Here is a 21169-nt window from a genome sequence, read left to right on the forward strand (position 1 = left end):
GGTAATTGGGTTTTTCAAGGGAAAGAAATATATGGATCCAAGTTGTGAAAGGCGTCAAACTTAGCAGAGGGGAACCCCTTGATGCCCAAAAGGAATTTATAATTTTAGCAAAAAAGTATCATTTGTTTTGCGAGGAGCCGATTTTGGCGTTACCTAAATTCCAGGCCAGGCAAGCAAAATATTTCTCAAGTTCAGTGACTTGCGAAAACACACTTGGAGCTCGTAAGGCCGTAAAATAAATTTTTTGGGAGAAGTCACGGCCTGTGCATCGTCCGTTACGGGTTTTTTTTCGGCTTCTTCTAATAGTACGGCTAGAACAAACATTCTTGGAAGATCACGTTGCCTTCGTTTTTATGAGCTTAATAAGTGGACTGTCAGTCAGACCAGCGTAAATATATGCCCCATTCCAGCGGCTTAATTTATGAAAGCGCTTTTCATACGCTTACGAGCTATTTTCATGTGGATTTACAAGGCCCAGGGTTTCCCATAAGTCAAGGTGTAGTTTATGGCTACGGTAGTTCATCTGGATTGATTGGCTATGTTCTCATTTACAACCAATTTTCTTTTATTGTGTCTTTAGTTTAAAAAAAAAAAAAAAGGTCCAAAAAGTTTTGATTAAAATTATCCTGCCGTTCTGTGTATACAGCTCCTATGCAGACCTTACAGATAAAAGGTACCTTTACATGATTGCCCTACAGTTGTCCTAGCGACTATCGTTCCTGTGCTCACACACAGGAGCAATAGTCGTTCAGAGAAGGATGGCGGAGCTGGCCCCCGAGTTCTGCCCCGGCTGCCTGCAGTCACTGTGAACAGGCAGTCGTTAGAGTTGAGCGAACGTACTCTGCCGAGCTTGATGCTCATTTGAGCCTTAGTGTACTCGATGGTGCTCGTTACTTGAACGAGCATCACGCCATGTTCGACTCCGCCCCAGGTTTTGGCTCCTCCCCACTGTGACGTGCCTGTTTTGGCCCCTCCCCGCCGCGGCGTGCGTCATTTGCAAATTTTTTGGCTGGCTGGCGAGAGAGAGAGATAGAACCTAGAGGAAAAAAAAAAGTTCGGCCCCCGGCGTCCCACATACAAAAATGCTCGAGTCTCCCATTGTAGTCAAGGGGTTCGTTACTCGAGTAGAGCTCTCGAATTTTACAAAAAGCTCGAATAACGCGGACCCGAGCACTTGGGTGCTCGCTCATCTCTAGCAGTCGTTCATAGATGATGCCTGTTTACACAAGCCGATAGTTGCTGGGCTTTTAGGTGATTTCATACTCAATCTCCGCTCAGTGGCCACATGTACACAGAATGACTATCACCAAAATTACTGTTTCCTGCGATGACTCTAGCAATAATCACTCCCATATAAAAGTATCTAAAAACATCCTGCAATTAGACAATCCTGCGGTCGTTGGGTTCCTAAATTTTGTATAACTACAGGGGGCGAAGGAAGGGACAGATGGAAGAGAATAAAGGCCCTTTTACATGGGCTGGTGGTCCGGTCTGATGGAGTGTTTCATATAGCCATAAAAATGTTTACTTGTTGGCAGCATATGCCCTCCTGTGTAAATGGGCATGTTGATCAGCATCCGTTAAGCGGGCATGCAAGAGTGCATATATACTCCATTTGAAGGGTAGGTTTGGCATATTTGATGGGATAGCATCCTGTGCATACATCAGATGAACCCATAGGCCTCCATTTACCCCAAGGAGACGAAAAGATTATCACTCTGTGTCCCTCTGGCATCCGTAACCATAAAAAAAGCATATATAGTCAATTACGCTATTCAGTACAGAGGTATTGCTCTTACAGGTTCTTTACTGTAAGAGCAGTGAGACTGTGGAACACTCTGCCTGAGGACGTGGTGATGGCAAAATCGATAGAGGAGTTTAAGAGGGGCCTGGATGACTTTCTAGAGTGCTATGATATTACAGGATATAGACATCAAATAACCAGCGGGGTTGTTGATCCCAGTCTTACATTCAGGTAGAAACTATCAAACGTTGATCTGGGGATTATTTTGACTACCATTATGGAGTCGGGAAGGAATTTTTTCCTCCAAGGAGGCTAGTTGTCTTCTGCCTCATTTAGTTTTTTTTTGCCTTCCTCTGGATCAACAAGGGAGGGTGGAAATAGGCTGAACTAGACGGACATTGTCTTCATTCAGCCTAATATACTATGTTACTATGTATCCAGTTTTAAAAAAAAAGGGTATAACTTTTCCTTTCTTTACATGTGAGACTATGAGCATCATATAGTTGTAGTGAATGATACTTTGACATCCAAGACTTTGGCTAACATGATTTGGCAAACTTTAAAAGAACATTTAAGCATCATATACCATTGAAATCTGGAGTTAAACCTTGCTGAATCGTGACATGTGATGTATTAAACGTCAAGTTAAAATTTGCTACGTCTGTATGCCACTGTATACCTATATAGCAGCAAACTTGGAGAATGGCGGCAGAAAATCCTCCCATAGTGAATGTCCAACATTCACTGCACACGCAATGTGGAAGCACATCAGTGCATAACCGCAGCATCAGACTTCACACTGGGTGTGTTTGTAGTATCATCATGGAGAAACAAGCAGTTCAGTTCTGGACACTGCTTCGTTAAAGAATGTCCAGGAGTCAAAAAATATACGATGGAGATTATGGGGAAAGGTTTAAAAGAAAAAAACATAAACAGAGTAGTTTTGTTTTTTTTTAAATTTCACTTAACCCTTTCCAATCCACTGTCTGACCTCTGAAGACATTATGATTTAAGGCTGTACAGCTCTGATGTTGGAAGACGTCCGTCAGGGTTCTCTTACTGTATATTGCCAGCCTCTTTGCTGTCAGAGCCTATCCAATGTGTCGCCTCATGTAGTACTGGCTTTAGCCAGCATATAGCGCCGTTGTAGAACAGCAGAAAAAGAGTAAGCCCCCTAGGAAAACCAGGATACAAATTGGATTGGAAAGGGTTAAACATTTTAAATCTCTCTTCACTGCGTTAGGGCTCATGCCCACGGTCGTGACGGGCTCCGGAAGCGAAATCCGTCACGGCGCCCCCCCAAAGTCCCCATACTCGTCTCCGGATCTGCTGTGCATCGCCCGCGTGACGCGTCGGCGCACATGCACAGTACAGCGCATGCCGCGCCGGCAGTGTCATATGACGTGGCTGGCGGTGGGCGGAGAAGCGTATTCACGCTATACTTCCACTATGCTACAGCGGAAGTATAGTGTGACGGCCGGCTTCCATTGACTACAATGGAAGCTGGCTGCGCATATTCCTGCGGCAAATTGGACATGCCGTGGGTTATTTCACGCTGCGGAATTCTGCGATGGAATTCCGCAGCGTCAACATTTAGCTATTAGGTACAATAGAACCTAATATCTGCGGTGAAACTCCGTGGATTTTCGCTGCATTTCACGCGTGGCGGAAATTCGGCCGTGGGCATTTGCCCGTATGCGGTACATTTAATGGCGGCTTTGCAAAAGACAACTTGTCTTGCAAAAATAGAAGCCATCATACAGCTATGTTGCTGAAAAAAGAAAAAAGTTCTGGATCTGGTAAGGCGGGGACCCGTGGTATTGGTAATCTGCAGGCAATGCTTTTCTTTTTGTTTTTTGTTTCCATTCTCTTCTTTTTCTTTTTGTTTTCATTCTCTACTTTTTATGAGTGGTTAAACATGTTTTTCTTTTGTAGGACAGTCTTATCTTTATACGTTTCCGCTGTCCCAGTATTGCACTTTATTGTGCAAGAGCGATCTCAGAAACTCACCTGATAACTTTGTAACCTTATTTGCTAAAAGTTTGAGACATCAACATACACTTAAAGGGGGAATGAGGGTGAGGCCAGACGGGGCGGCAATAAAGTGACCGCATACGGTATTTTCTCAGTTAAGTGGCCAGATGATTTTTCCAGAAACCAGGTGTTTTGTCCGCAAGGCCATGCATACAGTTTTGCGGGTGAAATTAGTGGTTTCCCACAAAATTATGCGGCTACTTAATGAACTTGAAATCTAGAGCAGCTGCATCGCGGCGTGTCAGTGCCGCCCCATGTGGCCTCATCCTTAGCGCCTGTGGATAATGATATTTAGATATTTTTCCACCATAGTGCTGCAGTACCTGGGCGATTCATCCACAGTCGTGGGTTGCCGTTTGGTTGCCGACATTGTATTGCATCCATATTATATCAGACTTAAAAGGGTTATCTAGCATTAAAAAAACATGTCTGCTTTCTTCCAAGCTCCACACCTGCGCACTGGTTGGATGTGGAATTGCAATGCAGTCCTATTCTCATCAATGCAGCTAAGCTGTAATACCAGACACAACCAATGGACAGGCGTGGTACTGTTTCAAGGAAAAAGGAGCCATATTTTTCTAATCCTGGACAAACCTCATAGAGCTCAATGGGAAATGTGCATGCACAGGCTGCTGAGAAAAAAATCAAGCTAGTATGTTTGCCCTGACTTTGCCAGCGGACCGGGTGAGTTTGAACAGAATCTCCAAGGACTACACGTCACCTAAACCAGAAGCCCCAAAACCTAGTTTTTAGTGGTACTGTTGTATCTTGTCTCCACCGAAAGCTAGGGACTGAGCAGCCTGACACCCGACACACAGCGGCAATTGACACGGCCACAAAGCAGTACAGCGAACAGAGGTTGCAGCAGTACACAGCAACGGAGACGTGAGCTGCCAGCGGCATCGGCGGAGACGCTGACTGGCGGCACTACAGCACACGGGATAACACACATCGCCGGGGTGAGTGACAGCTGTCAGCTGATTTTCACTGTGGCAGGCATACTAACCGCACAGGATCGCCGAGGTGAGCTGCCTCCAAACGGCACTGTTCAGGGCCCTGCTGTGCTGGCTCGTCTGCCGCCGCCGGCAGCGCTGTCGTTCTGCTTGTTCTCCCTGCAGCCGCTGTACAAGGGGGCCGTTTCAGTCATGCAGCAGTAGCTGCCACAGCTTTAGGGCCGGCCCCGCTTCCTGCGCCGTGTGTGCGTCCCGAGAAAATCAGGCAGGAGGTCCAGCTCTGGCGGGCACATCTGCACCAGCCAATCAGGCACGAGGGGCATGTTCTTCAACTGAGGACTGCCAAAACATGTCTCCACCTATTATTCTGGTGGAGACAAGATGCAAAAGTTCAATTTTTAGATTTTATACTTATAAGTCTTGTAGTTGATAACAGGCTGCATTTAATTATGATCACCCTGTAGTTGGGTTTTCTAATAGAGTCCATTCGTTGTATGTCTTAGGCCAGTGATGGCAAACCTCTTAAAAACCGAGTGCCCAAATTACAACCCAAAACCCGCTTATTTATCGCAAAGTTCCAATTAGTCAGGGGGGCGGGGATGGAATTTTTAATGACATTATTTTACCTCCGTCTTTATTAAAATGACAAGGCTGTTTCAAAATAGACAGCGTGCAGATTTGGACTGCTTTTGGATGCCGAAATGCTGTGGAATTTGCCACGGAAATTTTCACTGAGGACATTCTGCAGAATTTCCACCTCGTATAAACATATCCCAGCATTGATAGTGACCCCCCAGAGCGGCCCAAGTGGTAAATGGTGACCCCCCCCCCCCCCAGAGTGGCCCCAGAGTTATTAGTGACCCCCCAGAGTGGCCCCAGTGGTAATAGTGACTCCCCCAGAGCAGCCCCAGTGGTAATAGTGACACCCTCCCCCCCCCCCACCAGAGCGGCCCCAGTGGTAATAGTGACCCCCCCAGAGCGGCCCCAGTGGTAATAGTGAACCCCCCCCCCCCCAGCGCGGCTTCAGTGGTAATAATGACACACACCCCCCTCCCCTGTGTGCTGCTGCTGAGTGAATGCCGGCAGGGGAACCACCGCCCCCCCCCTGCCGGTATTTTTAATAACATGGTGAGCGGCTGACGGCAACACATGCCAGCAGGGAGGGCTCTGCGTGCCGCCTCTGGCACACGTGTCATAGGTTCACCACCACTGTCTTAGGCCATACAATTCTATACTGACCAGACCTTTAATAAACTGACTATAATGCAGTTTTCGGTATTTTGGCTTCTAGATCAATGATGACGCAACATCTACTATGTAGATAAAGTTTGATCTATAAAACGTATTTAGGGGACGAGTTACCCAGCGTTAGCCCCTTATATTCTTACTAAACTGCTGTAGACTCAGGCTTTCTGGAGAGCAGTCCTATAATCTGCTAACCAGAGATCTGCGGCTTATAAAAACACAGGGTACGTGCCAATATTTGCGTCTGAAAGTTATCGTCTTCTGTTTCTTCCTGTTTGAGTCACTTTGATTTCTATCTCTTATGAGCTCTTTTGTAGTTCTCCATGCCTTCTCATAACTCCCTGTGAGTTAATCATTCCAAGTCATCTGCTTTCATGCGTCTCTGATACTGAAGACAATAAAGATTAATTTTTAAATCTAAATGAGAGAATGGGGGTGGTGTGTTTTCCTTAATTTTGTGTGTGTGTGTGTGTGTGTGGGGGGGGGGCAGTGTTTGTGGCACGGCGCCACTACCTGATGTTATGCAGAACACCACAAGTGCATATTTAGTTTTATCTGTTCCTCGTGGACTTTACTTAAAATTAGTATAATTTTATATAACTGTATAACTGCAGTTTCAGCAGACCTTTCTCTTTGCGATAGCAATTTACATATTGAATTTTGGTCTTATTTTCAAAGTGGAGGCATACTACTTGGATACGTCTTCATCTAATGATTACAGGGGTTTCCAGCATCTGGGACCCTCACTAGTCATAAGAATGAAGAGGACAGAGGGTTAGCATATCACTGAGTCCCCTTTCAAAGTTTCACTCGAAAAGGGCCTTGCTGAGGTTCCCTGCGCAGCGAGTGGCCGGAGGGCCATGCAGGGGAAAACGGTAAAGGGAATGTTATGCTACACCAAGGCTGCATCACCTTTAATATTAGGATTAGTGAGGGTCCCAGAGGTTGGAACCTCTACTGATTATAATAGATGTGCTGTCGCTTTACAGGCTGGAGCAACATTGCAGAAAAGGGAACTTAGAAAATTGATGACCGAAAAAGACCACCTGGTTCATCTAGTCTGCCCTTATATTATTTCCTTTTTATCTCTCTCTTAGGATGGGTAGATACTTATTAGAGATGAGCGAGCATACTCGCTAAGGACAATTACTCGATCGAGCATTGTCCTTAGCGAGTACCTGCCCGCTCGGAAGAAAAGGTTCAGCTGCCCACGCGGGTGACAGGTGAGTTGCGGCAGTGAGCAGAGGGGAGCTGGGGGGAAAGAGGGAGAGAGAGATCTCCCCTCCGTTCCTCCCCGCTCTCCCCCGCTGCTCCCCGCCCACCGACGGCAGCCGAACCTTTTCTTCCGAGCGGGGAGATACTCGCTAAGGACAATGCTCGATCGAGTAATTGCCCTGAGCGAGTATGCTCGCTCACCTCTAATGCTTATCCCAAGCATTTTTTAATTTATGTGTTTTGGATTTTCCAGCCGCGTCTGCTGGAAGTTTGTTCCAAGCATCTACTACCCTTTCAGTATAATATGTCCTGATTTTGCTCCCTTAGGCCGCCTGCACACGGCCGGGTGTGAGTTGCAAAATCTGCAATCATCTGCCATGCAGACGATCTGTGGCACTCCGCACCAATTCAAACCAATGGAGCATCCGCATGTCAGCTTACACAAGTGGACAGCAACTTCGATTTTCCACTTGCGTCGGAAAAGTCGCAACATGCTCCATTTTCAGAAGGGTCGTGGGACCTGCGTCATTGCCTGGTGACGGCGCGGGAAAGATAAACACTTGAAAAAAAAATCTGTGCTGCGCATGTTTGATGGCTCGCCGTCCGGACCATCCTCAGTACAGAAGACAAGAAATGACAGCGGACGCCGGATGGCCGCAGGGTCAGGTTCCACTGTGGGATCCCTCACCTGGAATGAGACCCGTGTGCAGCCGGCCTTATGTTAGTGTTTAGCTACTGGATAAAAACCTTCTTCCTGAACCGCATTTATACCCGGAACATATATAAAGGTTTCCATCATGTCCTCCTCTCCCTTTCTTCCCCCTGTAACCTATATAAAGGTTTCCATCATGTCCTCCTCTCCCTTTCTTCCCCCTGTAACATATATAAAGGTTTCCATCATGTTTCCCCTCTCCCTTCTCTCCTCCTGTAACATATATAAAGGTTTCCATCATCTTTCCCCTTGCCCTCCTCTCCTCCTGTAACATATATAAAGGTTTCCATCATGCTTCCCCTCTCCCTTTCTTCCCCCTGTAACCTATATAAAGGTTTCCATCATGCTCCCCCCCCCCTCCATTTTTTCCTCTAGGCCATACAAATTAAGTTCTTTGAGTTTAACCAGATTAGTTTTGTTCTTGAAATGTTTCACCATATTCGTATTCCATCTCTATGCAGCGGGATCACAATCTCCCTCTTTCTACTGGTTATGCTTCCAGCTATACAGACGAGCATTCTACCTGCTATACTTTTCTGCCTGCCTGCATTGAGCCTCAAAGAACAGATCCCGTAAATCCTTCTCTTCTGAAGTCTTGAATCACACATTACTACCAGTGCAATACTTAGTCTGAAAATTGGAAACATTGGAGTGCAGTTTCCATTGCTTTGACCATTTATCCAATAAAGCTACTTCTTTCTCCATGTTAAATACATTAGTCTCATAGCCATTGTGCTAGAGCTCCAGTTCTGTGTATTCTTGGTTTTGACCCATGCCTGCTTCGACTATTCTCACTTCTTTGCTCCCTGTCCTAGGCTTGGTAATTTTGACTCTGCTTTTGTTTGCTGCCAACCCTGACTTCGGCTTGTCTCTTTCTTACGCCTCAGTTCAGACCTACAGGTACTGCACCTCGGCCCAGTGCAACGTTAATCCCCAGTGCAACGTTAATCCCGGTTATGTGGCAACTATCTCAGTATGTAACGGCTTGGGGACTCAACAACAAAGCTGCTATTCTGGGTTCCTCGGTTGCTTTCACCTCAGCCCACAGCCAAACTGGTATGTGGCAAGGCAGATCCACATCTATCTGCCTGACAATATCCTGTGGATCTGGACACTTAAATTCTGGCCTTAACGTCTGGAACCCCTATAGAATTCTATGGTTACCTAAGTTCCCTTCAGTAGAACGATTGCCGATCCTCGTATTCTAGCTACAAGGTTAGAGAGGAACGGTCATCCCTCTTCACGTGTCTATTCAAAGGGCCACTTCAGCGAAAACACATTCTCCCATGCCTGCCCCTCTCACTTGATTGCCTATCCCACTTGAGACGTTTCCTCTGTTTATTCCAGTCACTTCCATGAAGTGCAGCCCCTTGCCTGATGCTTGTCAGGCATCATCTTCAGACTAAGATTTTGCACTTTGTTTCACATCTATCCCATAATGCATCAGCACAGCATTAGCTAAATTTGTACTATTCTGCCTGGCGGGGTAACCGTTTAATTATCAGTACCTTCTATATTCACCTAAAGAAGCTAAATACCATAAGAATGCAGTCTGGAGGATGAGCTATGATCTCCTCCATTATAACTGTGTGACAGGAGCTGTGTGATCATCCTCAGTAACTGTGATAGCAGTGCCTATGATAATATATAACCCTCAAGTAGATCTGAGCTGGACAGAACTGAGATCACATGACCATCTTGGGATCCGACGTCATTAGGGCCAAAGCAGGTCCCACTAAGTATTAACATATGCAAATCAATACTACTTTTGATTCTTGCCCAGGTGTCCAATTGCTTTTGGTAGGGTAATGTAAAGTAAACCAGTGACGGGTCTTCTTTAAAATGACCCTCTCAAAATGGATAAATGGCATTATGCCGTAATCCACTTCTGCAACCGACCTGCAGCTTTAAGGGTTAACAAGCCTTGACTTTCGAGCCTTTACACCCCAGTGACTTCTGGATAATTTCAGTTTATTAAACAAGAAGTGCCATACAGAACCTGTTATTGGCTCGGGTCTGTTTATTCCTCGCTTTAACCACCTGTCCCGCAGGAGAGAACCATAAAGCCGTGTTTTCAGAAAGATCTATTTGTATTACCAGTATTGTATTATCAGTACCTTCTATATTCACCTAACGAAGCTACATGCCATAAGTATGCAGTCTGGAGGATGAGCTATGATCTCCTCCATTATACCTGTGTGACAGGAGCTGTGTGATCATCCTCAGTAACTGTGATAGCAGTGCCTATGATAATATATAACCCTCAAGTAGATCTGAGCTGGACAGAACTGAGATCACATGACCATCTTGGGATCCGACGTCATTCGGGCCAAAGCAGGTCCCACTAAGTATTAACATATGCAAATCAATACTACTTTTGATTCTTGCCCAGGTATCCAATTACTTTTGGTAGGGTAATGTAAACTAAACCAGTGACGGGTCTCCTTTATAATGACCCTATTATGGCCATCTCAAAATGGATAAATGGCATTATGCCGTAATCCACTTCTGCAGCTTTAAGGGTTAACAAGCCTTGACTTTCGAGCCTTTACACCCCAGTGACCTCTGGATAATTTCAGTTTATTAAACAAGAAGTGCCATACAGAACCTGTTATTGGCTCGGGTCTGTTTATTCCTCGCTTTAACCACCTGTCCCGCAGGAGAGAACCATAAAGCCGTGTTTTGAGAAAGATCTATTTGTATTACCGGCGCGGACATTGCCTTTGGAGAACGGCATCTTTTCCCCTTATTCATCAAATTAAAGTCCTCAGTACAGAAGGGGGTCAAGCTTAGAGACTGGAAAGAAAAAAGAAATGATACGTCTGCATAAGCCTCTCGGAGTTACAGTAAATTGCTTCATGGTAAAGTACATGTATCATTCGCTGCTCACATGGGATCGTCGTGGGAAAAATGACCCTTTCACACTATCATTAAAATATCATGTACAGAGCGGTATTTTTAATGATTACAGGAACTATTTTTCCACTGCATGCTCCCATGTGGAGAATGAATAATTCACATATAAGTATCCAATGCGTCCAGTCGAAAGAGGATGAACCTGAACCGCTGCTGCTGACAAGTCACTTTTTGCATATGGTGCAGTGTTTGGTCAGGCACCGCGCTCAAATAGTCGTGGTTAAGGCTGCACAGTATAATCTGTGGCGATGAACGGAGCAGTCTAAAGACCTTAAAGAGTTCTAAAGAAATAGTAACTCTTAACCCTTTCCAATCCACTGTCTGACCTCTGAAGACATTATGATTTAAGGCTGTACAGCTCTGATGATGGAAGACGTCCGTCAGGGTTCTCTTACTGTATATTGCCAGCCTCTCTGCTGTTGGGGCCTATCCAATGTGTCACCTCATGCAGTACTGGCTTTAGCCAGCATATAGCGCTGTTGTATGACGGCAGAAAAAGAGTAAGCCCCCCTAGGAAAACCAGGATACCCATTGGATTGGAAAGGGTTAAAAGGACCCTAAAATCAAAGCTGTGCTGTTGGAAAAGCACTTTTGGATACCTCGTTAGGTAGTACTAGCTTGTTGGGTGTCCCTTATTCAAGACCCTCGTCTAATGACTGGGCATTGGCTTTAAAGGGGTTGTGACAGGTTATACAGTAATCCCCTATCCACGTATTCACATGATAGGGGAAAACTTTATGCTTGTGTGGGTCTGACTACTGGGACCCCCACCAATCTTGAGATCAGGGGTCCAGACGGTCTATGAGTGAATGGAACAGAACGCTCCATTCTTAAAGGGGTTGTCCCGCGCCGAAACGTTTTTTGTTTTTTTTTCAACAGCCCCCCCGTTCGGCGCGAGACAACCCCGATGCAGGGGTTAAACAAGAACACCGGACAGCGCTTACCTGAATCCCCGCGCTCCGGTGACTTCTTACTTACCTGCTGAAGATGGCCGCCGGGATCTTCTCCCTCGGTGGACCGCAGGGCTTCTGTGCGGTCCATTGCCGATTCCAGCCTCCTGATTGGCTGGAATCGGCACGTGACGGGGCGGAGCTACACGGAGCCCCATTGAGAAAAGAAGAAGACCCGGACTGCGCAAGCGCGTCTAATTTGGCCATTAGACGCTGAAAATTAGGCGGCTCCATGGAAACGAGGACGCCAGCAACGGAACAGGTAAGTGAAAAATTTCTGATAACTTCTGTATGGCTCATAATTAATGCACAATGTACATTACAAAGTGCATTAATATGGCCATACAGAAGTGTATAGACCCACTTGCTGCCGCGGGACAACCCCTTTAAGTTCAAGCGCTTCGGCAATCTCTGGCGCCGCCACTTAAGTGAATAGAGCAGCAGTGTGCCTGCGTGTCCTCCACTCCATTAACTCTTGGGCCAACTGGACTTCTGTTTTCGAGATTGGTGGGGCTCTCAGCAATCAGAATCCCACAATGATAAAGCCATCCTCTTTCCTGTAAATAGGGGATAACTTTATAACTTGGTGTAACTGCTTTAAGGGGGCTTTCCAACATTGAAAATTTCCTCATGGTAGAGGAAAATTAAAATGACCATTACTTACCCTCTCGCATCGCCTTCGCTCCTATGCTGCTGATCCAGTCACCGCCACTTTACTCCCCGCTGATACAGGAAGTGATGACGTCATTTTTGTCGCTAACATGACTGCTGCAGCCAATCACTGGCCTCAGTCGTCATGTGTGCATGAATGACACATAGCCGCTGAGGCCAATGATTGGCTGTAATGGGCATGTGAGGGATGAATGTTACATAATCACTTCCTGTATCGGTAGGGACCACAGTCAATGTGAGCAGTTGTGTGGAATGGCTTTTTTTTGTTGTTTGTACTATTGCCTAGGCTGGGGCACATTTTAAATGTCAGAATTTTTTGTTAACGATTGTTGCTTGCTGTGGAAGAGCTGGCACGTGTGTGCATTGCAGAGACAGCCCATTAATTTAATTGTCAACTTTGTAATACTTCATTTGTCCTCTGGGGGTGCTGCAGGTGAAGTGAGCAGTTAAAGCCAGGTTACTCTACAGATTACAGCTGATTACTGGGGGATGCAGCAACCTGTAATCAGCTTATGCTTTTGTATTTTTCAGGTGAAACCAAGGTTTTTAGTAACTTTAACATGAGTGAGTCTAAAAGGTTGTTCAGTCTACAGGATGAAGGTGCAGAAGTTACTCTAATGTATCAGATTCAGTGGAGATGAGCATAAACTGTGAACTCACATATTCTAAGAGGATTGTACAAGGGCGGAGCCACTGATGAAGCACAGCAGCTTGGTGGCTCAGTGGTTAGCACTGTTGTCCTACAGCACTAGGCTCCTTGGGTTTAAATTCCACCAAGGAACATCTGGAGTTTATATGTTCTCCCGGGGGTCTACGGTTTCCTCCCACACTCCAAAGCAATGCAACATGCATAAAAAAAAATCATTTATAAAAAGCAAAGAATTGTACTTGCAAAGTTGTTCACTACAAGTGACTGGGAGGCCTCCTTCGTGGGGACCCCCCAAAACAAAGATGTACACCTTGATTGAATACGCCAACTGTTTATTAAAACAGAATAAGCAGACATGCTATGAACAAACATGCAAAGAGTTGGTCAACGCATGTGAGAGGCAAGTGCGACACTCTTTAGGGTCTTATCACCCCTCTATCAAGCTACCCCACAGTAAAAAAAAAGTTTTTTTTTAAATATACCAAGTCTTTTCAAGGTATCCTCTTTGTGACATTGTTACATCCCGATGGCACGTGCGTTCCACCCTCGTCCTGGGCCTGAACGCTGCGGTCCAAAGGGTGTGGGCTAGGCTCAGTGGTGTCAGCAGGAGAGAGGGAATCCCTCTATCAACGTCAGGGACACTCCAAAAACACACAAATAGGTGAATGTACATTGTGAGTCCCAATGCGGACGCATGCGCCATATAAATAAAGGTTATTATTATTAGAAATAATCCGCTGCCATTTAAGAGGTTTTTTTTTAATCATCTGATTGTTTTTTTTAACCTATTCTAAATTTTTGTCCTTTTGTTATTTCTCCACAGGATGACCGGGAGAGAATTTTTCTCAAGATTTCCCACTCTTTACCCTTTTCTCCTAGAACAACTAGAAATTGTGGCCAACACCGTTGACAGGTATGAGATCCGAAACCGGGGTGACAATCCCACATAGGAAGCAGAAGATATTTTGGGCTCTTCTGTCTTTTTGCATAAACGACTTTCCAACAACTACATTCGACAACAGATTAGCATTTGTCATGTTTATTTGTTTAAAAAAAAAAAAAATGCCAATAGTCTTTATCAGCCATTTCGGCCATCCAAAATCTTTAGTGTATGACTAGCCTAAAGCGGTTCTCCACCGAGGACAATCTGTATTTGTTAGAAGAGTGGTGGGATCCCAAGAAAGCAGCTGTAATCTATGGTAAAACCTGGGAGTAAGTGGGAAGTGTTCAATTTCCCTACAGCTCCACCGCAGGAGAAATTGAGCATTACAGTGTGCTTTCTCAAATCTATAGAGTGTCTGTGTAATGCAGAACAGAATAGGTCCTCTAGAATGAGACATGCTATTATGGCCAAGATATGAGGAACCTAAACAGAGAATTCCCTTATATTCCCTTATAGTAAAGGGAACCTGTCACCAAGTTTGTTCTTCCCAATCCATGGGCAATAGGAATCCGGGACCATATGCACATTCGTCTTAAAAACATACTTAAAAGTTTGACTTGCAGCTCAGCTCTCGGGACTCTTGAGTTGAAGCCGTGGGCCGCGCCAGGCACTCCCCACCTACAGCATCAAGAATGACAGCTCCTCTCCCTGCTTGCATATAGGGAGCGAGCTATTAGTCTTGATGAAGTGGGCAGGGCGAGTCTGGCCGTCCCACCTCTTTCACTCAGAACACCGTGCCAGCTCAGCTCCAAGTCATACTCATATGTTTTATTTCTGAAATACAGCAGCTTTTCACTTTAAAACCTATATGGGTTGAGTGGGCATACCTGTTTGAGGCTCAGGCAGCATGGTGACAGGTTCACTTGTATAAAGTAAGCACAGGACAATAGATATTAGGTATTCTGGAAACTTATGAATGCAATATAATTAGCAGTTCTAAGCCGTTCTATCTTTCTCTCTTTTTTTTTTTTTGTGCAAGCCACACCCCCCACCATTGACGTAGTTTTCCTGGATAGCACTTCCTTTCCATTCTGCAAATAGAGAAGATCCCATTGAGATCTGCTGCGTCTGTAACATTTTCCTTTCTGGACATAGATTCGGACAAGCAGAATTTTGGCATAGGTGCAGAGCGAGAGGCACTGATGAACGGAGTCGAATCACGTGCCCCTATATTATATAAGAGCCTCGTGTGGCATAGAGGGTTAAAGCAGCAGAAATGCAGTCCTAAGCTCACGACCTGAAAGTTGCAAGTTCAATCCCCACATTGGTTCAGGTAGCCAGCTCAAGGTCGATTCAGCCTTCCATCCTTCCGAGATCAGTAAAATGAGTACCCAGCTTGGTGGGGGGTGATAAATAAATTACTTAAAAGCGCTGCAGGATAAGTTGGCACTATACAAATAACAAGATTTATTTTTTAATTTTTTTTATATCAGTAAGTTGACAAAATGCCCAATATCAATTGCCCCGCACTTATTCCCTACAAGGTGGCCAACCCCTTTAATTCAGAATCCCCTAATTGTGTATATCAAAATGGGTTTTCTAAACTGGACAGCCCCTTTAACACCTTGTTCTGCATCAGTGATGGCTGATATCAGACCCGCAGAAGACTAAAAAAATTACAGGTACATACAGTTGTGGAAATAATGCACCAAAGAGTTCCCTTTTGAAAGATGTACAATGAGGGTTTTCACAAAGGGATAAACTTTTTGGGCATGTGAGCAATCTTATGGATGGCTCGCTGCAGTTAGCAGTATGAGCTGGAAATGATGTTTTTGACCCTACTGCCGTGTATAAGCATGTTTTCAGTCCCGCGGCCACTAAAGTAGTAAACGCTTGTTATGAAAACTACAGCTGTCCGCAAGAATTTTTCCGTGTTTTGGTGGTTGAGGGGGCGGCACAGTAAGGAGTTTTAGAATCTTGGTGCATCCTTCCAGGAATGTTGTAGCACCGTATATTCGGAAATGTGTTACACCAAGTGTTGAGGGGAAGAAACAAATTATTGAGTCCACTGCATATGTGAAGAGCAAGTGTGCATGATCCTATTAGTAGCCTGCAAGTAGATTTCCTCTCCTCGGACAGTTGGGTACCTGTTGCATAATGAATCATCCAGCTACTCATGCTACAAAATCCTGGTAGGGTGCGACTCGTGAGAGACAAACCTGTTATGGAGGGGAGTTGGAGGTGTGACGTCTATCACCTTTTCCAGGCACAGCTCTGTGCACAAATGGATTCCCTCATTGGGTTTTCATGTTCTTAATAGGACTCACAGTGCATTTATTTGTATAGGACACAAAATTATATCCTCATGGGAAAAAACTGGATTAACTTTAAGAACGAACAATGCTAAGGTCACCATGGTTGGGAGTCAAACCCATCACCCGGTGTTTATTGGACCATGTACACCTTAAAGGAGACCTGTCATCACATTTGAGCGCCATAAAAATGTATTATCATTTTGCTTCTGCTTTGCATACCATATGTATACATTGTAGCAGACATCAAACTAAGGGCACATTCAGACGACCGTATATCGGCCAGCTATTCACACCGGCCGATATACGGCGTCTCTCTCTGCAGGGGGAGGAGGCTGGAAGAGCCGGGAGCAGTGCTCTGAGCTCCCGCCCCCTCTCTGCCTCCTCTCCACCCCCTCTCCGCCCCTCTGCACTATTTGCAATGAGAGGAGGCGGGGCTAAGTTTCGTTGAATTAGCTCTGCCTCTGTCCTGCCTCTCCTCATTGAAAATAGTGCAGGGGGGTGGAGAGGAGGCAGAGAGGGGGTGGGAACTCAGAGCACTGCTCCTGGCTCTTCCAGCCTCCTCCCCCTGCAGAGAGAGACGCCGTATATTGGCCGGCGTGAATAGCCGTCCGATATACGGTCGTCTGAATGCGCCCTAACCCTGTATAGTCTAATTTGGCATCCTATTTGCCTCCATTTGCCCCTACTGCATGCTAACATAGCAAGAAATAAGAACCGATAGCAGGGAATATGACGTTAGGATCAGACTACACAGAGTTTGTTGTCTGTTACCATGGGGACACATCATCTGCCTAGGAGCTGTAGAAGCAAAGCAATGGTAAATTTTAAATTAAGATCTATTGCTAAGTTTTCTTCTTTTTTCATTGTACATGTACTGGGTCATATAGAAATTGTGAAGGTGAACCATTTTGGCAATAATGAATGACTTTAAAAACCTTACTAAAATAAAAGCACAAGATAAATATAGAGCACCAAAGTGAAAGGCTGACGAAGTAAGAAGTGACTTCCATTTTCACCCACACACTCTGAGATGACTAAGAGGTCAGCGAGTGTGGATTTATGGCCCAAATAATAGTTGGTTAAACTTGTATTTCTGTGTTTAATTCTTTTGCATTCATTTTTTTTTAATCTAAAGTAAACAAGTTAAGGGTTAGAATAACTTGGACCAACGCTGGAGACCACAAAAACAGGCATTCTCTGCTTTTATATATGTGTGTTTAGAACTGGGTTTGGCATGGCTTTCTCTGGTTACCCTTAACATAGTCTCGGGAATGATTAATATATTTCTATTGAATGGAAAAAGTACTTTGATTTAATGTTTCCTTTATATACCAATTGCTCTTTTTTTTCCTACGTACATTCCGGGTTCTGAGAGGTCCCATGGGTTTTATAGCATACTAGCTGATATACCCGGCTTCGCACGAGTTAATTTGGTACTGGTGTTTATCTGGTGTTCACACGGAAAATCTTATGAAGTCGTGGTTACTATAGAGATACTGGGAAAAAAATATGTTCACCATTTTGCATGGTTCTCTGCGTTACCCAGGAAACACCACGTGGAGGTAACCTTGCGACGTTTCCTTTATATAAAATGACATCAGGAAGTGAGAGAATTAGATTATGCTTGTAAAATTTGGACGCTAAGTCTTTTGCGCTTAGAATTGAATAATCGAGTTGTGACCCATTAACGTTTCCTATTTATGACATAATCAATGCTTCTGCCAAATTTCATGTTTCTACAACATCGGGAAGTTGGAGAATTAGTGGCGAGTCAGTCAGTGAGGGCTTTCGTCTTTATATATATGTGTATATATATGTGTGTATATATATATATATATAGATATATATAGATATATATTTATATATAGATATATATAGATATATATTTATATATAGATATATATTTATATATAGATATATATAGATATATATTTATATATAGATAAATGTATTCGTTCAGATTAAAGGAGCATGCTGTGAGCATCTTGGTATTTGGATCACATAGGAAGACCTCCACAGTATTATTAAGTCTAAAACTTGCAAAACAACCCTATAGATAGCAATGGGCCCCAATACCCCAGTTATATGTATTAGGGAAAAGTTGGCCAAACAAGCTGAGTTCGAAAAGACTGGCTGATTATCTAATGTGTATGGAAGCTACTCACTCTCTCCCAACAGATAATGGGGGAAGGAAAGATTGGGCAGCCAGAGCTGTTTGGCTGCAGCTTTGTCCACTGCCCTATTAAAAACATGAAAATTTGGTCAAATTGAGCATCCATGTGCATGGAGAAGTCAGTGTAGTGCTGACAACCATTATAGGTCTATGGGCACCTTAACAATAGTTTTCATAAACCTCACCCTGCAGCTCTGGAACCTCCTCGTGTGTCATATGGGATATGTCCTACCACAAATTTAGACTTTCCCCACATGGTCTTTAAAATTTATGGCATGTTGAGAAAATATAGATTCAAGAATTAGGAACTCTTAGAAAGCTCCAGCATTGCTATACATTTGCAAACTTTATATAGTGTGACCATTTTTGTTGGCTTATAGGATCTGGTTTCTCTACATTTATTGGCTAGATCTTCAGGATCATTACATCAATTCCTGCACTGCTAGAAAATAAAATTACATTACCTCTCTGCTTTTATTAGGGACCTTGAATGCCACCTTTTAGCAAAACAGGATGCCTACTGGCTTGTTTTACCTTGACTATTCCAACGGTTTCTGCAAATGTTGGCACCATCTTTAAGGAATACTCTGCACTACTGCCACTGTTAAAACACATCTGATAGAAGCAGTTTACCTGTATAAAGAGTGCAATGTTCCATTTACACAGGCCAAGAATCAGCCTGCTGTAATGAGTGCCAGTTGACACAACATCCCAATTGGCGCTTCACACGTGGCAGGTGGTAGGCTTCACGAGGGCGAACGGTCATCCCTATAGAGCCATCATTGGTCGGCTGTGCATCTCCTTATCGACATGGGAAGATGTACAAAAATCAGCCCGTGTAAATGCACCTTACAGTCAGTCAAGAGAAATGTAACATGCTCATGCCAGTTGAACCCTTGCCATTGCTGTACTATCTCAGGACAGCTAGTTTCACATGGCCGAGCGCGATATCGGGCCATGAAGCTTGCCATCTGATGACCTGAGTGACTAATGTAAAGCCACATTATTGGAGTCCAGAGTGGAAGAAATACAGGTAAAGGGTCATCCAGCCCCAATCAAATAGAAACTAACAAATTAAGTTATGTGTTTCACCCCTCATGGCTACTTCGTCAGGGTTATTCTCGGTCATGTAGTAATAATGTATTATTATAGCACCAGCATATTCCACAGCATGTGGATGGAGGAGATATAGAGTGGTGCAGCAATGCAAAGGGCTTTATGGATGAGAGTGATGACTGGTACAGGGTGTAGCGGTTGGATAAAAAGATGAACCTGGCTGCTGCATTCAGTATTGATTGGAGAGGGGAGAGTGAGGGGAAGAGCAATTTGTAACGAGTTGCAGTGATCAAGCCGAGAATGGATCAGGTCAACAATAAGCGTTTTAGCGGTTTGTAAATGGAACCTCGTGTGGCGCAGAGTGTTAGGGCAACATAAATGCAGCCCTAAGCTCTCACTCACGGCCTGAAGGTTGCGGTCTCAATCCCCACGTGGTTCAGGTAGCCGGCTCAAGGTCTTCCATCCTTCTAAGGTTGGTAAAATAAGTACTGACAAATCACTTGCAGAAACAGTCTGCCAAGAAAACGTCACAATGTGACCTCACTCTAGGAGTCCGTCATGACTCAGGGCTTGCACCAAGGGGCCTTACCTTTTACCCTTACTGTAAGAAAAGGATGAATTCTGGAAATGTTTTTGGGGCACAGTTGATTGTATATAGGGCATACAGGAAAGATCCGATTGAAATATAACCCCAAGGGTGTGCTGCTCAGGAGTCATTGTAGCACCACAGATCAAGATGGAAATATCAGGATTAGGTAAGTTAGATGGCAGAAACGCAAGAAATGTCGTTTTTTAAAGATTTCGTTTCAGATAGAGGGGACATGATGTTCGAGACAGTGGACAATTAGTTAACGATTTAATGTATGGGGCGAACCACCCAACACTAGCGAGCCAGATGTCAGGTGACAAAAGGATTAAGCTTGTAACATTCCAACACCTAGTCATTTTGTTGTCTGGGGAAATGAGTCTTCTCTCTCTGGAGAGCACCATGTTGGCGTAGGGAGTCTCATATAGCCCATGCAATGCTCCCTAGAAAAAAACTATATAAATAGGAGATATAAAAGTACCTCTATGGTATTACCACTTGGAAACTGTCTTGCCTATAACTCAATGTCCTTTCAACCGCCCTTGCAACATGACTAACAATATAAGGCAAACCAGAGTCTACCTCAGAAGGTATAGACATATGCCGGTGGACAGGTTGTTTTGAGGTTTTTGCCTTAATCATTGCAGAGCAGCGTACATAGCGGCAAGCCTTTGATGTGGTTCTGGAGGAATAAAGTTTTGCCTTGTGAATCGTACCAAGTTGGTATAGGGAGTCTTTTATATGGGTCGTGCAAAGCTCCCTGGGAAAAATCGGAGGTGGGAAATCTGCTTCCACAACACCATATGTTTGAGGGTGGCTTTCCTATAAGTTAATATCTGACCTTTCAACTGGCCTTGCAATATAGCTAAGGGTATAAGCCCCGGAGGTAGGTAAGCAATGGCCAGAGGTGTCTAGTGGTGGCTTTTTCTACTCTTCCCATTGCCAATACATGTACACTTGGGTGAGTGTGCACATGTCTGAACAGGTCTGGAGGGTCTTCAACAGCTATCGAAGGTGTATGGGCACCTTTAGTATTACAGAGCAGGGTGCAATCATGGGTCTTATA

General features: G+C 44.5%; 1 protein-coding gene across 2 annotated transcripts in view; it reads left to right on the plus strand.

Moving 5' to 3' along the window:
* THADA (THADA armadillo repeat containing) overlaps positions 1 to 21169 on the plus strand; it is a 551380-nt gene that overhangs the window by 272649 nt on the left and 257562 nt on the right. For both annotated transcript variants that reach the window (XM_066595569.1, XM_066595570.1), the window contains exon 27: positions 13914 to 14003. In XM_066595569.1, coding sequence (XP_066451666.1) covers positions 13914 to 14003 — 90 coding nt within the window. The remainder of the gene's footprint in view (positions 1 to 13913; positions 14004 to 21169) is intronic.

Source organism: Eleutherodactylus coqui, chromosome 3, assembly GCF_035609145.1.
Source record: "Eleutherodactylus coqui strain aEleCoq1 chromosome 3, aEleCoq1.hap1, whole genome shotgun sequence".
Classification (NCBI taxonomy): Eukaryota; Metazoa; Chordata; class Amphibia; order Anura; family Eleutherodactylidae; genus Eleutherodactylus; species Eleutherodactylus coqui.